Source organism: Oncorhynchus gorbuscha, linkage group LG01, assembly GCF_021184085.1.
Source record: "Oncorhynchus gorbuscha isolate QuinsamMale2020 ecotype Even-year linkage group LG01, OgorEven_v1.0, whole genome shotgun sequence".
In the NCBI taxonomy this organism is placed as follows: Eukaryota; Metazoa; Chordata; class Actinopteri; order Salmoniformes; family Salmonidae; genus Oncorhynchus; species Oncorhynchus gorbuscha.
Window position 1 is genome coordinate 92,092,405 of NC_060173.1, and position 17,016 is coordinate 92,109,420.

Sequence of the window (17,016 nt, forward strand, 5' to 3'; positions counted from 1 at the left end):
CTGCTCTGATTCGAGCTGCCCAACTTCCGCCATGTTCAAGTGACTCTGTTCAAGTGACTGCTAGTGTGGCTACATGGAAATTGATAGATGAATCAGTACTACCCACTGATATACAATATATGTTGCCATTTTTACTCTTGGCTAGCTCGTCAAATATATGCATAAGTATATGATATCTCAGGTCAATTTATGCAAATGTTAAGAACATTGCATGGATTAATTCAAGCGTCTTCAACGTAAGCATTGATGACAAAGCACGTAAACAATAGTTTATCCATGGTGCTTTCACGACAACAGGGAATTCGGGGGGAAAAGGTCAAATCATGACGTCAGTGAACTTCAGGTCGGAAATTCGGAGTTCCAGAGCTTCCATGTTGGATGAGCCGTCCAATACGATATTTCCCAGTTGGAGCTCGTTTTTTTCTCCAGGGTTCCCAGTGGTTATGAGCGTACTGAAGTCGGGAGTCGGAGATTTCCGAGTTACCAGTTGTTTTGAATGCGACAACTGTTCACGTGTATGTTGTTGGAAACAAGACTGGCTATCCCACAATGCAAAGTTTGTTACGTAATTGAAAGCGGTAGATTTGGGTCACGTGCTTTGCCGGATGAGCTTGTAGAATTGAGAACTTTATATGAGACTTGTATAACATTATATATATATATATAACCACATCAACCATTTTGGTATTTGGCCATGAAACACTCCACCCATCTTCTACGCAGGCGACATGAATCAAGGGCACCTTGACTGAGTGCTGGCGCGATGTTTTGACAGTGAATATTTGATAGCTAACTATTTGACAAACTTTTGCCCCATAACTGCAGGTAAGCATCACCGGTTCATCTTTCATAATTGTAACTCGAAATCACGTAGCTAGCTAGTTAACTACATTTTTGTTCGGTGCAATTTTGGGGTTTAGTGCAAGTAAGTTAACTAGCTAACGTTACAGTAACTGGCTACTATAACTACAGTACACCAGCTGAGCATTTCAGTCAGATGATTAAGCTAACGTTAGCTAGACAAGCTAAACTCAACTAGAGTCATGTGCATATACTTTTCAGGTGACGAAGAGGGGACACAGAGGGCACCTGCTGAACTCATCCTACTGTGGATAAAAGTACCACAATGACACATGACAGTCCCAAACACACGAAGCTGCTCTCCTTCCATGGTGATATTCTCACATTTCAGTGCAAACTCCCCAATCCCAGAGATGGCGAAAGTCGAAGAGGATCAGAATTGGCTTTCAGCAGACTGACATTTCAACGGGATGGCTGCACTTTTTTAAAGGGGAATGGTGGTATGGCCATCATCAACAGAAAGAGTTCATCCAATGTTGATATAGTGGCATGCACCTTTGCCCTACATGTGAAAAACAGAGTCACTTCGCCATGCATTTTACTGATACAGAGCAAGAAGGGAAATGTCTTCAAGTACAGCCTTCTCACTCTGAGCATCTCAAATAGATTAGAGCCACATATGGAGTTTAAACTGCCATACCGAATGAAAGACAATGTTACTATCTTGCAAGGCCCTACTGTATTATGGAGCCATGCTGGTATTGTCTTCTACACGTCACTGCAGGCAGGTGAAGTTAGACAAATACCTATCAAGCTCTCTCTGAATTGTATTGTTGAGTTTCCTCTCAATAAAATAAAAATATTCATACTAGGTTACCAAACACAATCAAATGAATGCCTGAAAGATCAGTTGGACTCTCCAGGCGGGAGCAAAACCATGGGGTATTTTGTAGAGGACGGACAAGTATTTAATGCAGATCTAATCTTACCTCATGCCTATAGTTCCATCACACAGTGTGTATTTGTGATCTCCGCTGAAGAGGTGAACAGTGTGTTGAAATCAACTGTGGTGGCAGCGACCAGTAAAAAGCAGTTGGTTTATTTTGAGAACGGCATTCCCATTGAGGTATGTCTGCTTCCCTTTGAAGAACCTCAACACATTCAGATGGTCAACACTGGACGCAATGGATGTCTGTTTGCCATCTATTTCAACGATGGACATGTCTGTGCAGTGTGGAAAGATACTTTTCAGGTATTGTTCTGCTATTTTGGGTGAGCTATCATGCTTACTGTATAATTCTCATGGCCCTGTTCTGTCTCCCTCAGGTAGCATCATGCTGGTCAGGTGTGACCTCCCTACATGTGGATGACTTTTTGAGCTGTGGAACAGATCAAATGCTGCTGGTCTTTGGAAGCCAGAGCCCTCCTGTGGATCCAGTGGATCTTTTCCTCATCACAGATCTCTGCGGGACAACCTATTCTGTGAGACACTACTATTTGTTCTTCTTTACCAGTTTTATAACACCCAACTTATACCCCTAAATGTTCTATGCAACAAGGTTAACATCTGATGTTTTGTAAGCCAAATGCCTAAATGTACCATTCTGATCTTTAAAGATTGTTGTATGTTTCAGCATGGACAGGAGAGCAGTGAAGGACAGCAGGTATCTGACACAGCTCAGGAGAACTACCTCCTAACTGTCCAAGCTCTACAGTCCAGACTACAGGTATATTATTACATTCAGGAGAACAACATCACAGCTGTTATTCTGTAGTTGTGTATTTGGGTGCTAATGAGAACAATGCATAAATTATTTAACAGTTGTCATGTTTGGAGTGTATTGTCCAGATGCAACAATATTCCAGTTTATCCAAGATGTTGCTATTTTCCACTATGTTGTGTTTCTTTAGAGTGGCCTGACCTTGCTCCAGGATCTTCAGAGCGATGTGAGGGTGAAGGAGAGGGTTCTACGCCAGTCAGTCCAAGCCCTCACAGACCTGGTCTCAGGAAGAGAACACATTCTCACCCAGACAGAGCAGGTGATTGTCATTAGCCTAGTCACGCTTATTTTTCTTACATTATCATGATCTTTCTCACATTATCATGATCTTTCTTACATGACAATTCAATATATGCCAGATGTATGTAACTGTTATCATATTGGTGTTGATGGTAGTCTTTGATCCTCTCTAACAGGAAGGCCTTGTTTCTCTATGGGAAGATGAGCCAGAGGACGAGGCCATTCATGAGAAGAGGCAGGTTATGCCGGTGATGCCACCACCTCTAGTGGACAATCTTTGGCACCGTGTCATTGAAGACCGCTTGATTGTGGGTGTGATACTATCCACAGAGAGTGCCATGTAAATATACTTCTCTCTCTATATCAGTTGATATTTTCACTGTTGTGAGCTCGTTTGAGAGCCCTATGAACATTGCATCTTAATTTCCTCAGCGACGTATCATTGAACATCAATTGTTATTAGTGAATTTTGCAGCTTCTAATTTTATTGATATCTTAATTTTATGGAGCTGAGGGCATGGTAATGATAGAGGCAGTGTTAAAGTAATGATAGTATGTGTTAATGGTCTTAGTCAAGCATGGTTCCTGCCTGGTGAAAGCCACTGACCAGATGTTAGATCCCACAGTGGCTGACCAGATTTCTTTACCTACCAATGAACAATTCCCCCAACCAAAAGACAAGAGATAAAAAAATATTTGAAAACTGCCAGAATATTGATCTTTAAATCCACTCACTTAAATCACACCCGAAAGACTATGTTTCCCCTCCGGACATTTGTCTCACTAGCTAGGTTTCAATCCAATTGGTGACAAATATAGTAAAATCTGCATATGCGCAAAACAATATGCGCATTTTCACATTTAAGATGTGGTGTCATCCAATTGACTTTTTGCAGACAAAAGGCAGTGATGACTTAATGCACATAAATTACTTTTGCGGTTAAATTCCCATGTACCGAGGGGGGGGAAGGGTCTCCATCGCATTTTCAATTCTACTGATGGTTTTGTCACAAAAAAATGTTGCCTTTTTAAATAGCGAATGTTCCCACTCTGGCCTTGGCACATGCGCTCTAGCAACAGCTTGCACATGTAGTGAAGGTATAGCCTACATCAGTGGTTCCAAACCGTTGTCCGTTACTGTACCACCAACTGAATTTTGCTCTGCTAGGGGTTATCCCCTCATGCATTTTACCAGTAGTCCTATGATCTCAAATCTTCTCAAGTACCCCTTGGTTGGGAATCTCTGGCCTACATGATAAGATGATTATTATGTCAAACGACAGCCTAGCGTAGATCATAATGTCACCAGAATATTGGAAAAGAGCATCAAGCTCATCGCTGTGTACTTTCACCACCCTGTGAACTTCATAATTTATTTCATCTGTAGCTTAATAAACTGCATGCTTTCCCGAGTTGTAGTGAGAGGATCACACAAAATATCGCGTGACTCCAATTTTACTTCGATATGATGGTTATTGTATCAATATGTGTGCATAAAGGCGTTTCCACCACCATTTCTCGCAAACTTAATTGTACCAACACAAAAAGATTCCATCTTGTCTAGCGTATTTTGGTTTGTCAACACTCGCATAAAAAGTGAAATGGAAACCTAGTTAATATCACAGAACTTATACAACTTAGATCATGATTGCATTTATAAGGACATATAGCAAACAAACGTAACATCAAATGCTGTTTATGCCTGTGAAGTGCACTCAAAGCAAGACTGAAGGGACATCAATAATGTCTTCCCTTCCACCCTGTTGCCTTGCCTCAGCCTCCTGTAGAAGAGCTACTTTTAGGAGCCCGTCTTACTCTCTCGGGCGATAACTCTCCAGACTTTGAGAAATTACTCTACAGCAGCCACATGCCTATCTGGTCACCATGGCAACATACTCTCCAACAGCCCTCAGAGCGGTTTCAGTGGGAGCGCAGAGCAATCAAGAGTCCAAGTTGCGCCACCTGTTCTGTTTTAACTTGGGCGCATGTCTTGAGGATGGAGAATATCATCCTTATGGTGGAATTGCTTGGGGGCCCTCAGTGCTGCTGCTGTGGGTTAACATGGCACTGGTACAGCTCAAGTAGTACATAGGCTCTCCAGACAGTTTGAGATCACTCATCTGTTTGTTCTTTCATGCGTTCTTTTGGTCTTTCATTTATTCGCTCACTCACTTCATTAATGCTAAATGTATTTGATTCCCTGTTCAGCAGCCTACTGTGTCCAAGGGATTGTTACTGACATGTTATACACTGAACAAAATTATAAACGCAACATGTAAAGTGTTGGTCCCTTTTTTCATGAGCTGAAATTAAAGATTCCAGAAATGTTCCATACACACGAGAAGGTTATTTCTCAAAAATATTGTTTACAATTTTGTTTACATCCCTGTTTGTGTTTCTCCTTTGCCAAGATAATCCATCCACCTGATAAGCGTGGCATATGAAGAAGCTAATTAAACAGAATTTTCATTACACAGGTGTACCTTGTGCTGGGGGCAGTAAAAGGACACTGATGTGCAGTTTTGTCACACAACGCTACAGATATTTTGAGGGAGCGTGCAATTTGCATGCTAATTGCAGAAATGTCCATCAGAACTGTTGCCAGAGAATTTAATGTTCACTCTACCGCCTCAACACCATTTTAGAGAACTTAGCAGTACTTCCAACCAGCCTCATAACTGCAGACCATGTGTATGGTGTCATGTGGGCGAGCAGTTTGCTGATGTCAATGTTGTGAAGAGTGCCCCATGGTGGGGTCATGGTATGGGCAGGCATAAGCTAAGAACACAATTGCATTTTATCAATGTCATTTTTAATGCACAGAAATACCAATGACGTGCATTGTGAGGATGTTTATTTTAAGGTATCTGTGACCAACAGATGCAAATCTGTATTCCCAGTCATTTGAAATCCATAGATTAGGGACCTAATGAATTTATTTCAAATGACTGATTTCCTCATATGAACTGTAACTTCATAACATTTTGGATATTGTTGCGTTTTACATTTTTGTTCAGTATATATTTTTGTTCCAGCTCAGCGGAGAATGTTACTTTATCCATCCTGAGAGAGAGAGGCCAGAGCCAGACGCCTGCGGTCATACAGACCCACAGCCAAGCGTCCTGGTTCCCCACACCCAGCCCCCCGTCTCCCTACTCTCACCCAGAGCCAGCGGCTAAGAGGAGCAGGCGGACCGTTGCCAGCGGAGCCCGTGCCACACACCGACTGGCAGTGACCGCTATGACTGACCTGACCCCTCTGCTGACCTCTGGCAGTGTCAAATGCCCCATTATGCTCCATTATGTCCACAGACAGGGATCTTCGGCCTCTGTAACCACTCCAGGACCAACAGACCAACAGTGGTCCAGTGCGGTCAAATCCAAATTGATATTCAGGTCAAACACCACCGCCAGCTGATGACCAACAGTCAACTCACAACAGGTAAAACTGTGACACTTTATATCAGTGGATGGTCAATAAGTAAGAGCTCTGTAACTCCCTTTATGATAATTTATAGTCGTTTGTGTGTGGACATCTTCACATCTTTTCTTAACAGTATTATAGTGTTGCTTACTCATTGAATAAACAGTTAATACAGTATGTATGTAGTGTGTTCACTATTCTATTGCATTCTATTTTATTTCCTGTCTCTCTAGATGAGGCTAGAGAAGACCTGCTTAGCCTATTGGCTGTGCTGGATGCCTGGACCTTCCTGATCCACTCTCCTGACCACACCCTGTGTGATGTGGCTGGCTGGATCCAGACAAGCATTCCCTGTGAGAGGCTAGAGATCAGTCCACACTACCTACTGTCCAATCCTGCTGGGCTATCTGCTGTCATGCTGTTTCACTGGCAGCACAAAACACCTTTCCAGGGAGAATTATCCGTCCACTGCAGGTAGCTAATCTTTGCTTACAATGCCGTTTGATATGTTCAATTATTAATTAGGAATTAGGAATTAGGAAATTATCCACGAGTGATTAAATTTGTTAGTGGTGGGCCATGCATGAATTTTCCTTAATCCAAATATACTGGAACATTTAATGGCGCTGTAATACTTCAATGGTATAGTGCATTTCGATACAGATTAAACACAAATAATACATATATCTCTCATGATATTTACATAATTGTTCACCTGTAGCCAGTTCAAGGTGCTGCAGTTCCTCGACTCCCTGTTTGGTTTCCTGCCAGCATCCTGCTCAATCCTGCGCCTCAGGCAGGGGGGAGGAGACGGGACGGTACCACGACTGGCCCATTCCCTGGAGAAAGAGGTACTGTCACTCAAACAGGGCGTGTCGTCTTTGCTCCGTGAAGAGGAGATGGAGGAGCTGAAGAAGAGCAGTGGAGTGAAGAAGATGGAGCCCCCTGATCCAGGCTCTGCTGAGGGACTCCAGAGGTGCAGGGAGGAGTGGCAGCGGGACAAGGAGAGGAGCAGGAGGCTGTTGAGCCCCCTGGTGGGTGTGGAGCGCTATCGCAGGTTGACCCAGAGCCTAACCCAGGTACAGCTGGAAGGAGATGTAGTTGCCCTCCTAGAGACACAGCCACTAATTTAGGCTTGCAATGCATTGACATGCACACTAAGTGGCCATCCCAAATTCTTCGGTTCATGGGAAACGTAGATCAATTGGTATCAAGGGACCTAACGGGTGCCAGGAAAACATTCCCTACACCATTATACCACCGCCACCAACCTATACCGTTGACACCAGGCAGGTTGGGGCCATGGACTCATGCTATTTACGCCATATGCTGACTCTGCCATCAGCATGACGCAACAGGACCCGGGATTAGTCGGACCAGGCAAAGTCCTTCCACTCTTCAGTTGTCCAGTGTTGGTGATCGAGTGCCCACTGGAGCCACTTCTTCTTGTTTTTAGCTGATCGGAGAGGAACCTGGTGTGGTCGTCTGGTGCAATGGCCCATCTGTGACGAGGACCGACAAGTTGTTAATTCCAAGATGCCGTTGTTGTACTGCACCGTTATTTGCCTGTTTGTGGCCCGCTTGTCAGCTCGGACGATTCTTGTCGTTCTCATTCGACCTCTCATCAACAAGCTGTTTTCACCCACAGGACTGCCGCTCACTGGATGTTTTTTGTTTGTCACACCATTCTCGTTTCTGAGATACTGGAACCGATGCGCCTGGCACTGACGAGCATACCACGTCTCTTAAATCACTCGTTTTGCCCATTCTAATGTTCAATCGAACAGTTTCTGAACGCCTCGATACCTGTCTGCCTGCTTTATATAGCAAGCCACAGCCACGTGACTCACTGTAGTAGTGAACCATTTTTGTGAATGGTGTGGTGTACCTAATAAACTGGCCACGGTAGTGCAGTAGTTCTTTTTTATTTCTATGCCTTCTACAGGATTGTACCTTTTGGTTTCTAATATTCTGTATGTTCTTGTTATCAATGAAATGTTGAGGTTCAGTCCAGATGATCACTGTCTTATGCCTTGTTGAACTGAGTGCTACCTTATGTGTTGTCATTGGTAATGAGAAGTTACAAACCTGAGATGCAATTCACCCTCTAGGTTATTGTAATTATTATGTTAATCTCTCATAGTGTAAACCTGCCTGTACCTATAGTTCCTCAGATGTACGGTCCATTAAAAAAAGTGTTCATACCCCTCAACTTATTCCACATTTTTTTTACAGCCTGAATTCAAAATTGATTAAATATGTTTTTGTTTCATCCATCTACACTCTATAATGACAAAGTGAAAACATTCTGAAAAATTGTTTAAAATGTTTTAAATTAAATACTGAAATCTCATTTCCTTAAGTATCTCTCAGTGATTACATCTGTGAGTCTTTCTGCGTAAGTCTCTTAAGAGCTTTCCACACCTGGTATGTACAATATCTGCCCATTTTTTAAAATGATTTTCTAAATTCTTCAAGCTTGTTCTTCATTTAAGTCAGCATTGATGGGGTGGAGCATTGCTCTCTCTACAGAAGTTTCTGTTTCGAGAAGGGGCTCAGCCTAATCGGTTATGGCGCTTCACAACAAGTAAATAGTTTCACTTCCTTTTATTAGCACCTCAAAACCAATGGTGCTTTATTTCTTCTGAAGTAGCAGAACAGCAGCATACAGTGCCTTCAGAAAATATTCACACCCCTTTGAAAAGATTTTGTTAGAGCCTGAATTAAAGATGGACAAAATAAATAACAAACATCTCATCCATCTAAACACAATACCCCATAATGACAGTTTTAAAAAATGTAAATTCAAATGTTATTTACATAAGAATTCACACCCCTGAGTCAATGCATGTTAGAATAACCTTTGGCAGTACTTACAGCTGTGAGTCTTTCTGGCTAGGTCTCTAAGAGATTTGCACATCTGGATTGTACAATCATTGCCCATTATTTAAAAAAATTCTTCAAGCTCTGTCAAATTTGTTGTAGGTCATTGCTAGACAACAATTTTCAAGTCTTGACAGACTTTCAAGCAGATTTATGTAAAAACTGTAACTCGCCCTCTCAGGATCATTTGCTCTCTTTTTGGTATGCAACTCCAGTGTAGATTTGTTCTTGTGTTTTCGATTACTGTCCTTCTGAAAAGTTAATTCATCACCCAGTGGTACAGCACACTGAACCAGGCTTTCCTGTATAATTTTGACTGTGCATAGCTCCGTTTTCTTTTTTTTGTCCTGAAACTCCCTAGTCCTTAATGATTACAAGCATATCCATAACATTATGCAGCCACCACTATGCTTGAAAATATGGAGAATGGTACTCTGTAATGTTGTATTGGATTTGCCCCAAACATAACACTGTATTCAGCACAAAAAGTGATTTGTTTTGCCACTTTTTCCCCAGTATTACTTTAGTGCCTTATTGCAATATTATTCTGTACCATCTTCTTTTTCATCCTGTCAATTGGGTTAGTATTGTGGAGTAACTACAATGTTGTTGATCCATCCTCAGCCATTTAAACTCTGTTAAAGTTACCATTGGCCTCATGGTGAAATCTCTGAGCTGTTTCCTCCCTCTCCAGCAACTGAGTTAGGAAGGATGCCTATCTTTGTAGTGACTGGGTGTATTGATACACCATCTAACGTGTAATAAAATGTCAATGTCTGCTTTTTTTTGTTTGTGAGGCATTGGAAAACATCCGTGGTCTTAGTTTGAAATTCACTGCTCGACTGAGGGACATTACAATTATCTGTATGTGTGGGGTACAGAGATGAGGTAGTCATTCAAAAATCACGTTAAACACTATCGTTACACAAAGTGAGTCCAAACAACTAATGACTTAAGCAAGTTTTTATTCCTGAACTTATTTAGGTTTGCCATAAGAGGTTGAATACTTATTCTTGTTTTTTAATAATAAATAAAAAATATCTAAACAATATTCCACTTTGACATTATGGGGTGTGTGTGTGGGCCAGTGACCAATATATGTTTAGTCCTTTTCAAATTCAGGCTGTAGCACAGCAAAATGTGGAAAAAGTTGAGTTGTGTGAATATGTTCTGAAGGTACTGTGTGTGTGTGTGTGTGTGTGTGTGTGTGTGTGTGAATGCATGTCTCCCTTGGACCACCTCCTGTGCTTCACGTCTCTAATCTCTGTGTAATAGCTACTCCTCTCTCCCCTCAGACCGGCAGCCTGTGAAACGCTGCTGCTGCTGTGATCTGAAGTGTGAAACACTGTGTGTTCAGAAGGAAACTTTAGGAGGTAACGGGATGGCAAACGTCTACACCTGCCTCCCTGGTTAGAAGCTGAGAAAGCTTTGTCTCTTCCCGTTATGGCGCAGTTATGTTTTCTGTAAAATGCTATAAATTAAACCCATCTTGGATATTGTCTTGTCTTGACCAAATGTAGTACAGTTACTATGTTTGCTCAAACTTTGACTAAAGGTGTCTGGTAAGATGGATGGTGCAGTTCTACCAGGTTTTTGGCCCCTTATTTTGTGAAGTTTGCCCCTGGAGGACCCTTGGATGGGGATGTGCCGTTTTGGTTCTCGTAAAGTCAGATCGCGACACAGCAGCTCCTGTCTGTGGCACACTGTCTGACCAGAGAAATTCCACTTTTCTCTCTCTTTCACCACGATGCTATCTGTGGTCCAATACCTAAGGCTGTTATTGGATCCAGGGCTCTTGGACTCACTGTCACAATACTTTTTGTCTAGAAAACATAATTGGAAAACATTGTTGTAGGCACTCTTTGTTTTCACTGTCATGGGATTCTTTGCAAAATAATCAAAATAAAAAGCCATGCAATTCAAATGATTCGGCTTTGAACCGGTTTTGTGAGAACTGTATCATCTGGTGATACCTGCCATTTGCGTTTTGCTCTGCTGTCTGTCTTTTTCACAACACTCGCACTAATTCACACCTTCGGCCTCCTAACACACACAGGTTTTTGGGTTTTCCTCTGGGGTTAGGTATACAGCGCCTGCACTGAGACACCTGCTCGATTTGTTATGGTATCAGCTGGGGATGGTTTTCTGCCTGGAGGCCTCTTCAAACCTCACTGCCTGGCAGGCTGAGGAGAAAGCATGGGGATTTGTTTTGTCATCCCATTATTGCAAGCTAACTTTTGTTAAGTTTGAGAAGGATGACTGCAGGGCATCTGCCCTCGATCCACATGTGTTTTCATCAGAATGAAGAATGTGGTTCCTGACAGAGGAATATCATTGCAGACGAGGACCTGGCATGAAGCTTGCATATGCCTCTTCTCCGAAGCCAAAATATACTGAACAAAAATATAAACGTAGCATGCAACAATTTTAAAGATTTTACTGAGTTAGTTCACGGAAGGAAATCAGTCAATTTAAATCAATTAAATAGGCCCTAGTCTATGGATTTTACATGACTGGGAATACAGAAATGCATCTGTTGGATCAGAAAACCAGTCAGTATCTCCTTTGCATAGAGTTGATCAGGCTGTTGATTGTGGCCTCTGGAATGTTGTCCCACTCCTCTTCAATTGCTGGATATGAGGTGATGGCGGCAGATGAATGGCACAGCAATGGGCTTCAGGATCTCGTCACAGTGTCTCTGTGCATTCAAATTGCCATCGGTAAAATGTCATTGTGTTTGTCTATAGCTTATGCCTGCCCATACCATAACCCCACCGCCACCGTAGGGCACTTCACAACGTTGACATCAGCAAACTGCTCGCCCATACGACGCCGTACTGTCTGCGGTTGTGAGGCTGGTTGGACGTAATGCCAAATTCAATGGTAACAGCTCTGGTGGACATGCATGCAGTCAGCATGCCAATTGTACACTCCGTCAAAACGTGAGAGATCTGGCATTGTGTTGTGACAACTGCACATTTTAGAGTGGCCTTTTATTGTCCCCAGCACAAGGTGCACTGTAATGATCATGCTGTTTAAGGCTTCTTGATATGCCACATCTGGATTATCTTGGCAAAAATGAAATGCTCATTAACAGGGATGGAAACATTTGTGCACACAATTTTTGAGAAAAGGAAAGTTTCTAGGATCTTTTATTTCAGCTCATGAAACATGGGACTAACACATGTTGCGTTTAATATTTTTGTTCAGTGTAGTTTGAAGGTAATTATAGGGCAATTCTGCCACTTTTCAAACTCATCTCCAGCACCATACCAAAGTCTACATATGTGAAAATTGCATGTTTTTATGATCTGTGGTTAAAGATAAGTAAGCAGAAAAACTGCTTTTCAAAATCTGCAATGAGTCCAGAGGGAGGGTATCTTCTTTCTCCACACGTCACTCCGAATCTCGTAGTGTTTGAAAATCACTGTTTTTAAAATGTCATCGGGTATAACTTTTTTTTTCTACAAAATGTAGATATGTGCTGTTTTCACATATGTAGACACTGGTATTGTTCTGTATATGAAAATGTGTTTGAAAAGTGGTGGAATTGGCCTTAAAGACATGAAGGCAATTTTCCAGTCATTACAGATTTAAATCCGTTGACAAGACAACATGTAGCCTAGTTTCCATCTTGTACAGTTTTTTTAATTCTTATGTTGCTGAACATGAATCACAATTTAATAATCTATTAAGGGACAAACAAGCCCCAGATACTTGATTGACTGTTTCCAGAGGCATTGTTCTGGTAATGTTAACACCAACAATGATGAGTGTTGTTGGTGGAGAGAAGTCATTGTTATGTTGATTCTGAATGACAGGTCAACCTTGATCGCTCTGCTCCTGGCTTGGTTACTATATCTATTGACTAAGGTTCCTCTCGCTGCAGGACTATGTCGCAGGTTGACGTTTATTGGGATGAATCTTGTCCTAGAGGCAGAGCTGAGGGATTTACACTAGATGGGCCAGTTGCAAAGTCAAAATTGGCTAAATAATTACAAAAAATTGTGTTTTGGTCTTTAAAGGATACTTCGGGATTTTGGCAATAGGCACTTTATCTAATTCCCAGTATTAGATGAACTTCTGGATACCATTTTAATGACTTTGTCCAGTATGAAGGAAGTTAGTAGTTTCACAAACCAATGCTAACTAGCTTTAGCACAATGACTGGAAGTTTAAGGGCCTCATTGCCAAAATCACAGTGTCCCTTTTAATTTATGGTTAAGCATACGGTCAGCAGTGTGGTTAGGGTTAGGTTTCAAATCAGATTGTATGACTGTTTTTGTGCCAGCTAGTGACTACCCTCCAGTACATGAGTCATCCCAATAAATGCCCGTGACTCTGTCAAATCTATGTGGAAATACATAGGCTTTATCAAATATCAATCATGTATTATGGTATTTGTTCAATTTAGCAACTCCCCTGCATTCTTTCCTTATCACATCCTAACACATTTATATTATTTTCTGATTTGACTACTTCTTCTGACTGATGGGACATGCCTGACTCAAAGTGTAGGGTTGCTCAGTCTAATTCCTCTAAATGTACATGTCCCATTATGAGCATAAACAATGTTTATCAGTTCTTGTTAGAAACCATTTCTCTGAGCAGTACAACTGTGATTAAAAAGGGATATTTATATATGCACTTTGGAGTAGGGATTTAGAATGATCGAATCGTTGTGCTTTGAAAAATTCCTAAGAGCAGGGAAACCAGTCTTGGAAGGCCTGGAGGGGAATCGAAGCATGTACAGACAGTTCAGTCTCATTGATTATAGACTAGCTATATTGAGCCATGACAAAGGAACTGAGATTAATACTCTGTAATATCAGCAGCGTCCCCATCTACAGTAGTAGCACTGGGTTTTAACTCTGTGTCCAACCTCTAAAGGTGGGAATTGAATTGACATTAAGTGGTTTTGTTAATTAGTTTGTATAGACTTGGGGGGGCTGTTTTGCTGTTCCAGACAGGATAATGGGTTAACATTGGTTTAAGTTGGATGACAATGATAATAGCTTTGTTGTGGTCATCTATAAGGCTGGTTTAATCACTGGAATAACATAAAACAGTTTTCATTTGTCAAAATATTATTCTCCCAGCCTTTTAAAGAGGAGAAAGACTAAATATATATTCTGTGACAAAATGATCCAGTTTTCAAACTCAATCAATCCCCACTTTCCCCACACACTGGCCTTTCCATTTCTGTGCAGTTGCTATGGAAACCCTGTCATTTTTTTTTTCTCCCTCCCAGACCGTCTAGAAGCCTAATGAACGATTGGAAGTCGTATTTTCTCTCTGAGACAATTAAGATGCTATCTATTTTTACTCTTTATTCTGAAAATAATTGTATTTTTTTCTAAGCTGTCACTGACTGGCTATTTCAATAAGACTGCATCCTTGCCTTTTAGACCAATAATGATCAGTGACGTAAAGTGTCACCTACAGTAAATGGGAGGTATTATTTGTAGACTATTAACATTATGAATCTGTTTAGAATCCTGATGTGAAACACTCAACCACAGTTGTATGCATTATTTTGCTTTGATAGAATCAATCATCTCCAATAGCACACTTTGTGTTGGATGTGGCTCAATGTTGATCTCTCGCATTCATTTCCAGCATGGTAATAAGGTCCAGTGAATTGACTCGTGGGAAAGGTAAGTCCAATATACATTAGAGCAATGTTATCTTTTCTGTCTAATTAAGATGATTCACATGGTCATTTGGTGTCAGGGAGCATAACATGATTCTCTCTGGGCAGCAGTGATTTCCATGGTTTTCAAATTAAACAACTTCGGAGTCAATTGCACTGAGTGAAGACCATTTAGGAGGTGCTACCACTTAGCCCCAGGTGTATGTCTGATAGAATGTTTTTGCCGTGGCAGTGAAGCCACTCTGGCATTTTCTATTCAGGTGGTGTCCACACAGGTAAACGCTACCTGCTGTGATGTCTCGCCAACACACCGTGAGGTCCATTATCCTACATTAGCGGAAACCCGCTGTCGCCCCAGTTCTGTGTCACACGGCGCGACCTGGATATAAAGAGAGCCCAGCCAGGCTTCAGCAGTCACCCTGAGTCATTGGCCAGGTAAGAAGAAAGGACAGTTGTTGTTTTTTCACCTCTAACTTTGTCCCAAGTCACCATAGAGATGTCTGTTTTACTAGATTTTTCTTGGTTGGTCTCTAATCATTATTTATGGGTAATGATTCCCTGTTGCCATCCCACTAGAAATATTGAACTCTGCAGTCTGCATCATACTTCTTCTTCTAAAATGTGATCAGCTAGTTCCATACGGTACACATAATGTGATGTTCTGACAGTCTGTTTGATGATGGGACAACACACTACCATGATGAGGGAGAGGGCATATGTGGTGCACACTCAACTTTATTGATGTACAGTTTCTTAAACAACCTTTTTCAGAATCAGCATTAGTTTCCCCTAGGACTTCTTTCAGCAGCGTTGGCAGAGTAGGGGGGAGGTCTTCCTGCGGTGCGCGGGGATGAGATCTTCTGGGGAATACATCTATACATCTACATTGAGCCGCTGCTAAATGCAAATAGGGGAAACACTGAGCATTCAATAAAATACTTTCCTTGTAGTATGTCAGGAGTGCAAGGACCCATAGCTGCTCTGTACCATTGTTTACGAGGATATCCTTCATAGTGGCAATGCTGAATAGTATACAATGTTAACTGTAATACGTACTGCCCAAAGAGGGAATTCATTCAGCAGTCCCCAGAGGAATCTTAAGAAGTAGAATAGAAATGTCAGTTTTTAAAAACATATCATCTGCCTTCATTACAATAAACATTTCATTACAATTAAATCTACAAAACATACACCCTAACTCTAAATATTTATCTGTGATACAAACAAATTAATTGGCAAAAATGGAATATTGAGTAGATCAGAAGTTTGTCATGTACCCCATGTGACATGTTTAAGAATAGAACAAGAAGAAAATGAAATGCAAAAGATGGAGTTTGAAAATAGCGATGATACGTTGAATAATGAAATAGATTAGATAACATGTATGTAATGATGATCGCTTGATATAGAGTTGAAGTCAGTTTACATACACCTTATTAACCAAGTACATTTAAACTCAGTTTTTCACAATTATTGACATTTAATCCTAGTAAAAATTCACTGTCTTAGGTCAGTTAGAATCACCACTTTATTTTAAGAATGGGAAATGTCAGAATAGTAGAGTGATTTATTTCAGCTTTTTTTCTTTCATCACATTCCCAGTGGGTCAGAAGTTTACATACACTCAATTAGTATTTGGTAGCATTGCTTTTAAATGGTTTAACTTGGGTCAAACGTTTTGGGTTGCCTTCCACAAGCTTCCCACAATAAGTTGGGTGAATTTTGGCCCATTCCTTCTGACAGAGCTGGTGTATCTGAGTCAGGTTTGTAGGCCTCCTTGCTCGCACACACTTTTTCAGTTCTGCCCACAAATGTTCTATAGGATGAGGTCAAGGCTTTGTGATGGCCACTCCAATACGTTGAACCTTTTGTCCTTAAGCCATTTTCCACAACTTTGGAAGTATGCTTGGGGTCATTGTCCATTTGGAAGACCCATTTGTGACCAAGCTTTAACTTCCTGACTGATGTTGCTTCAATATATCCACGTAATTTTCCACCCTCATGATGCCATCTATTTTGTGTAGTGCACCATCCCTTCTGGAGCAAAGCACCCCAACAACATGATGCTGCCACCCCTGTGCTTCACGGTTGGGATGGTGTTCTTTGCCTTGCAAGCATCCCCCTTTTTCATCCTAACAAAATGATGGTTATTATGGCCAAACAGTTGTATTTTTGTTTCATCAGACCAGAGGACATTTCTCCAAAAAGTATGATCTTTGTCCCCATGTGCAGTTG

The 17,016-nt window shown here is 41.3% G+C and overlaps 2 protein-coding genes across 2 annotated transcripts in view; one reads left to right on the plus strand and one right to left on the minus strand.

The window, feature by feature from the left end:
- The window catches only part of LOC124045912 (motile sperm domain-containing protein 2-like), a 28,718-nt gene extending 28,216 nt beyond the window's left edge, over positions 1 to 502 (minus strand). Inside the window, exon 1 of the mRNA XM_046365723.1 lies at positions 1 to 502. Within this exon, the coding sequence (XP_046221679.1) occupies positions 1 to 33 (33 nt within the window). The 5' untranslated portion in view covers positions 34 to 502.
- fancb (FA complementation group B) lies at positions 372 to 8,457 on the plus strand. The gene is given in 10 exon segments (XM_046365734.1): positions 372 to 825; positions 1,063 to 2,053; positions 2,128 to 2,283; positions 2,436 to 2,528; positions 2,713 to 2,841; positions 2,999 to 3,162; positions 5,840 to 6,173; positions 6,176 to 6,263; positions 6,479 to 6,719; positions 6,967 to 8,457. Coding segments are annotated over 9 exon segments (2,367 nt in total). The 5' UTR covers positions 372 to 825; positions 1,063 to 1,303; the 3' UTR covers positions 7,379 to 8,457.
- Positions 8,458 to 17,016: the final 8,559 nt, after the last annotated feature.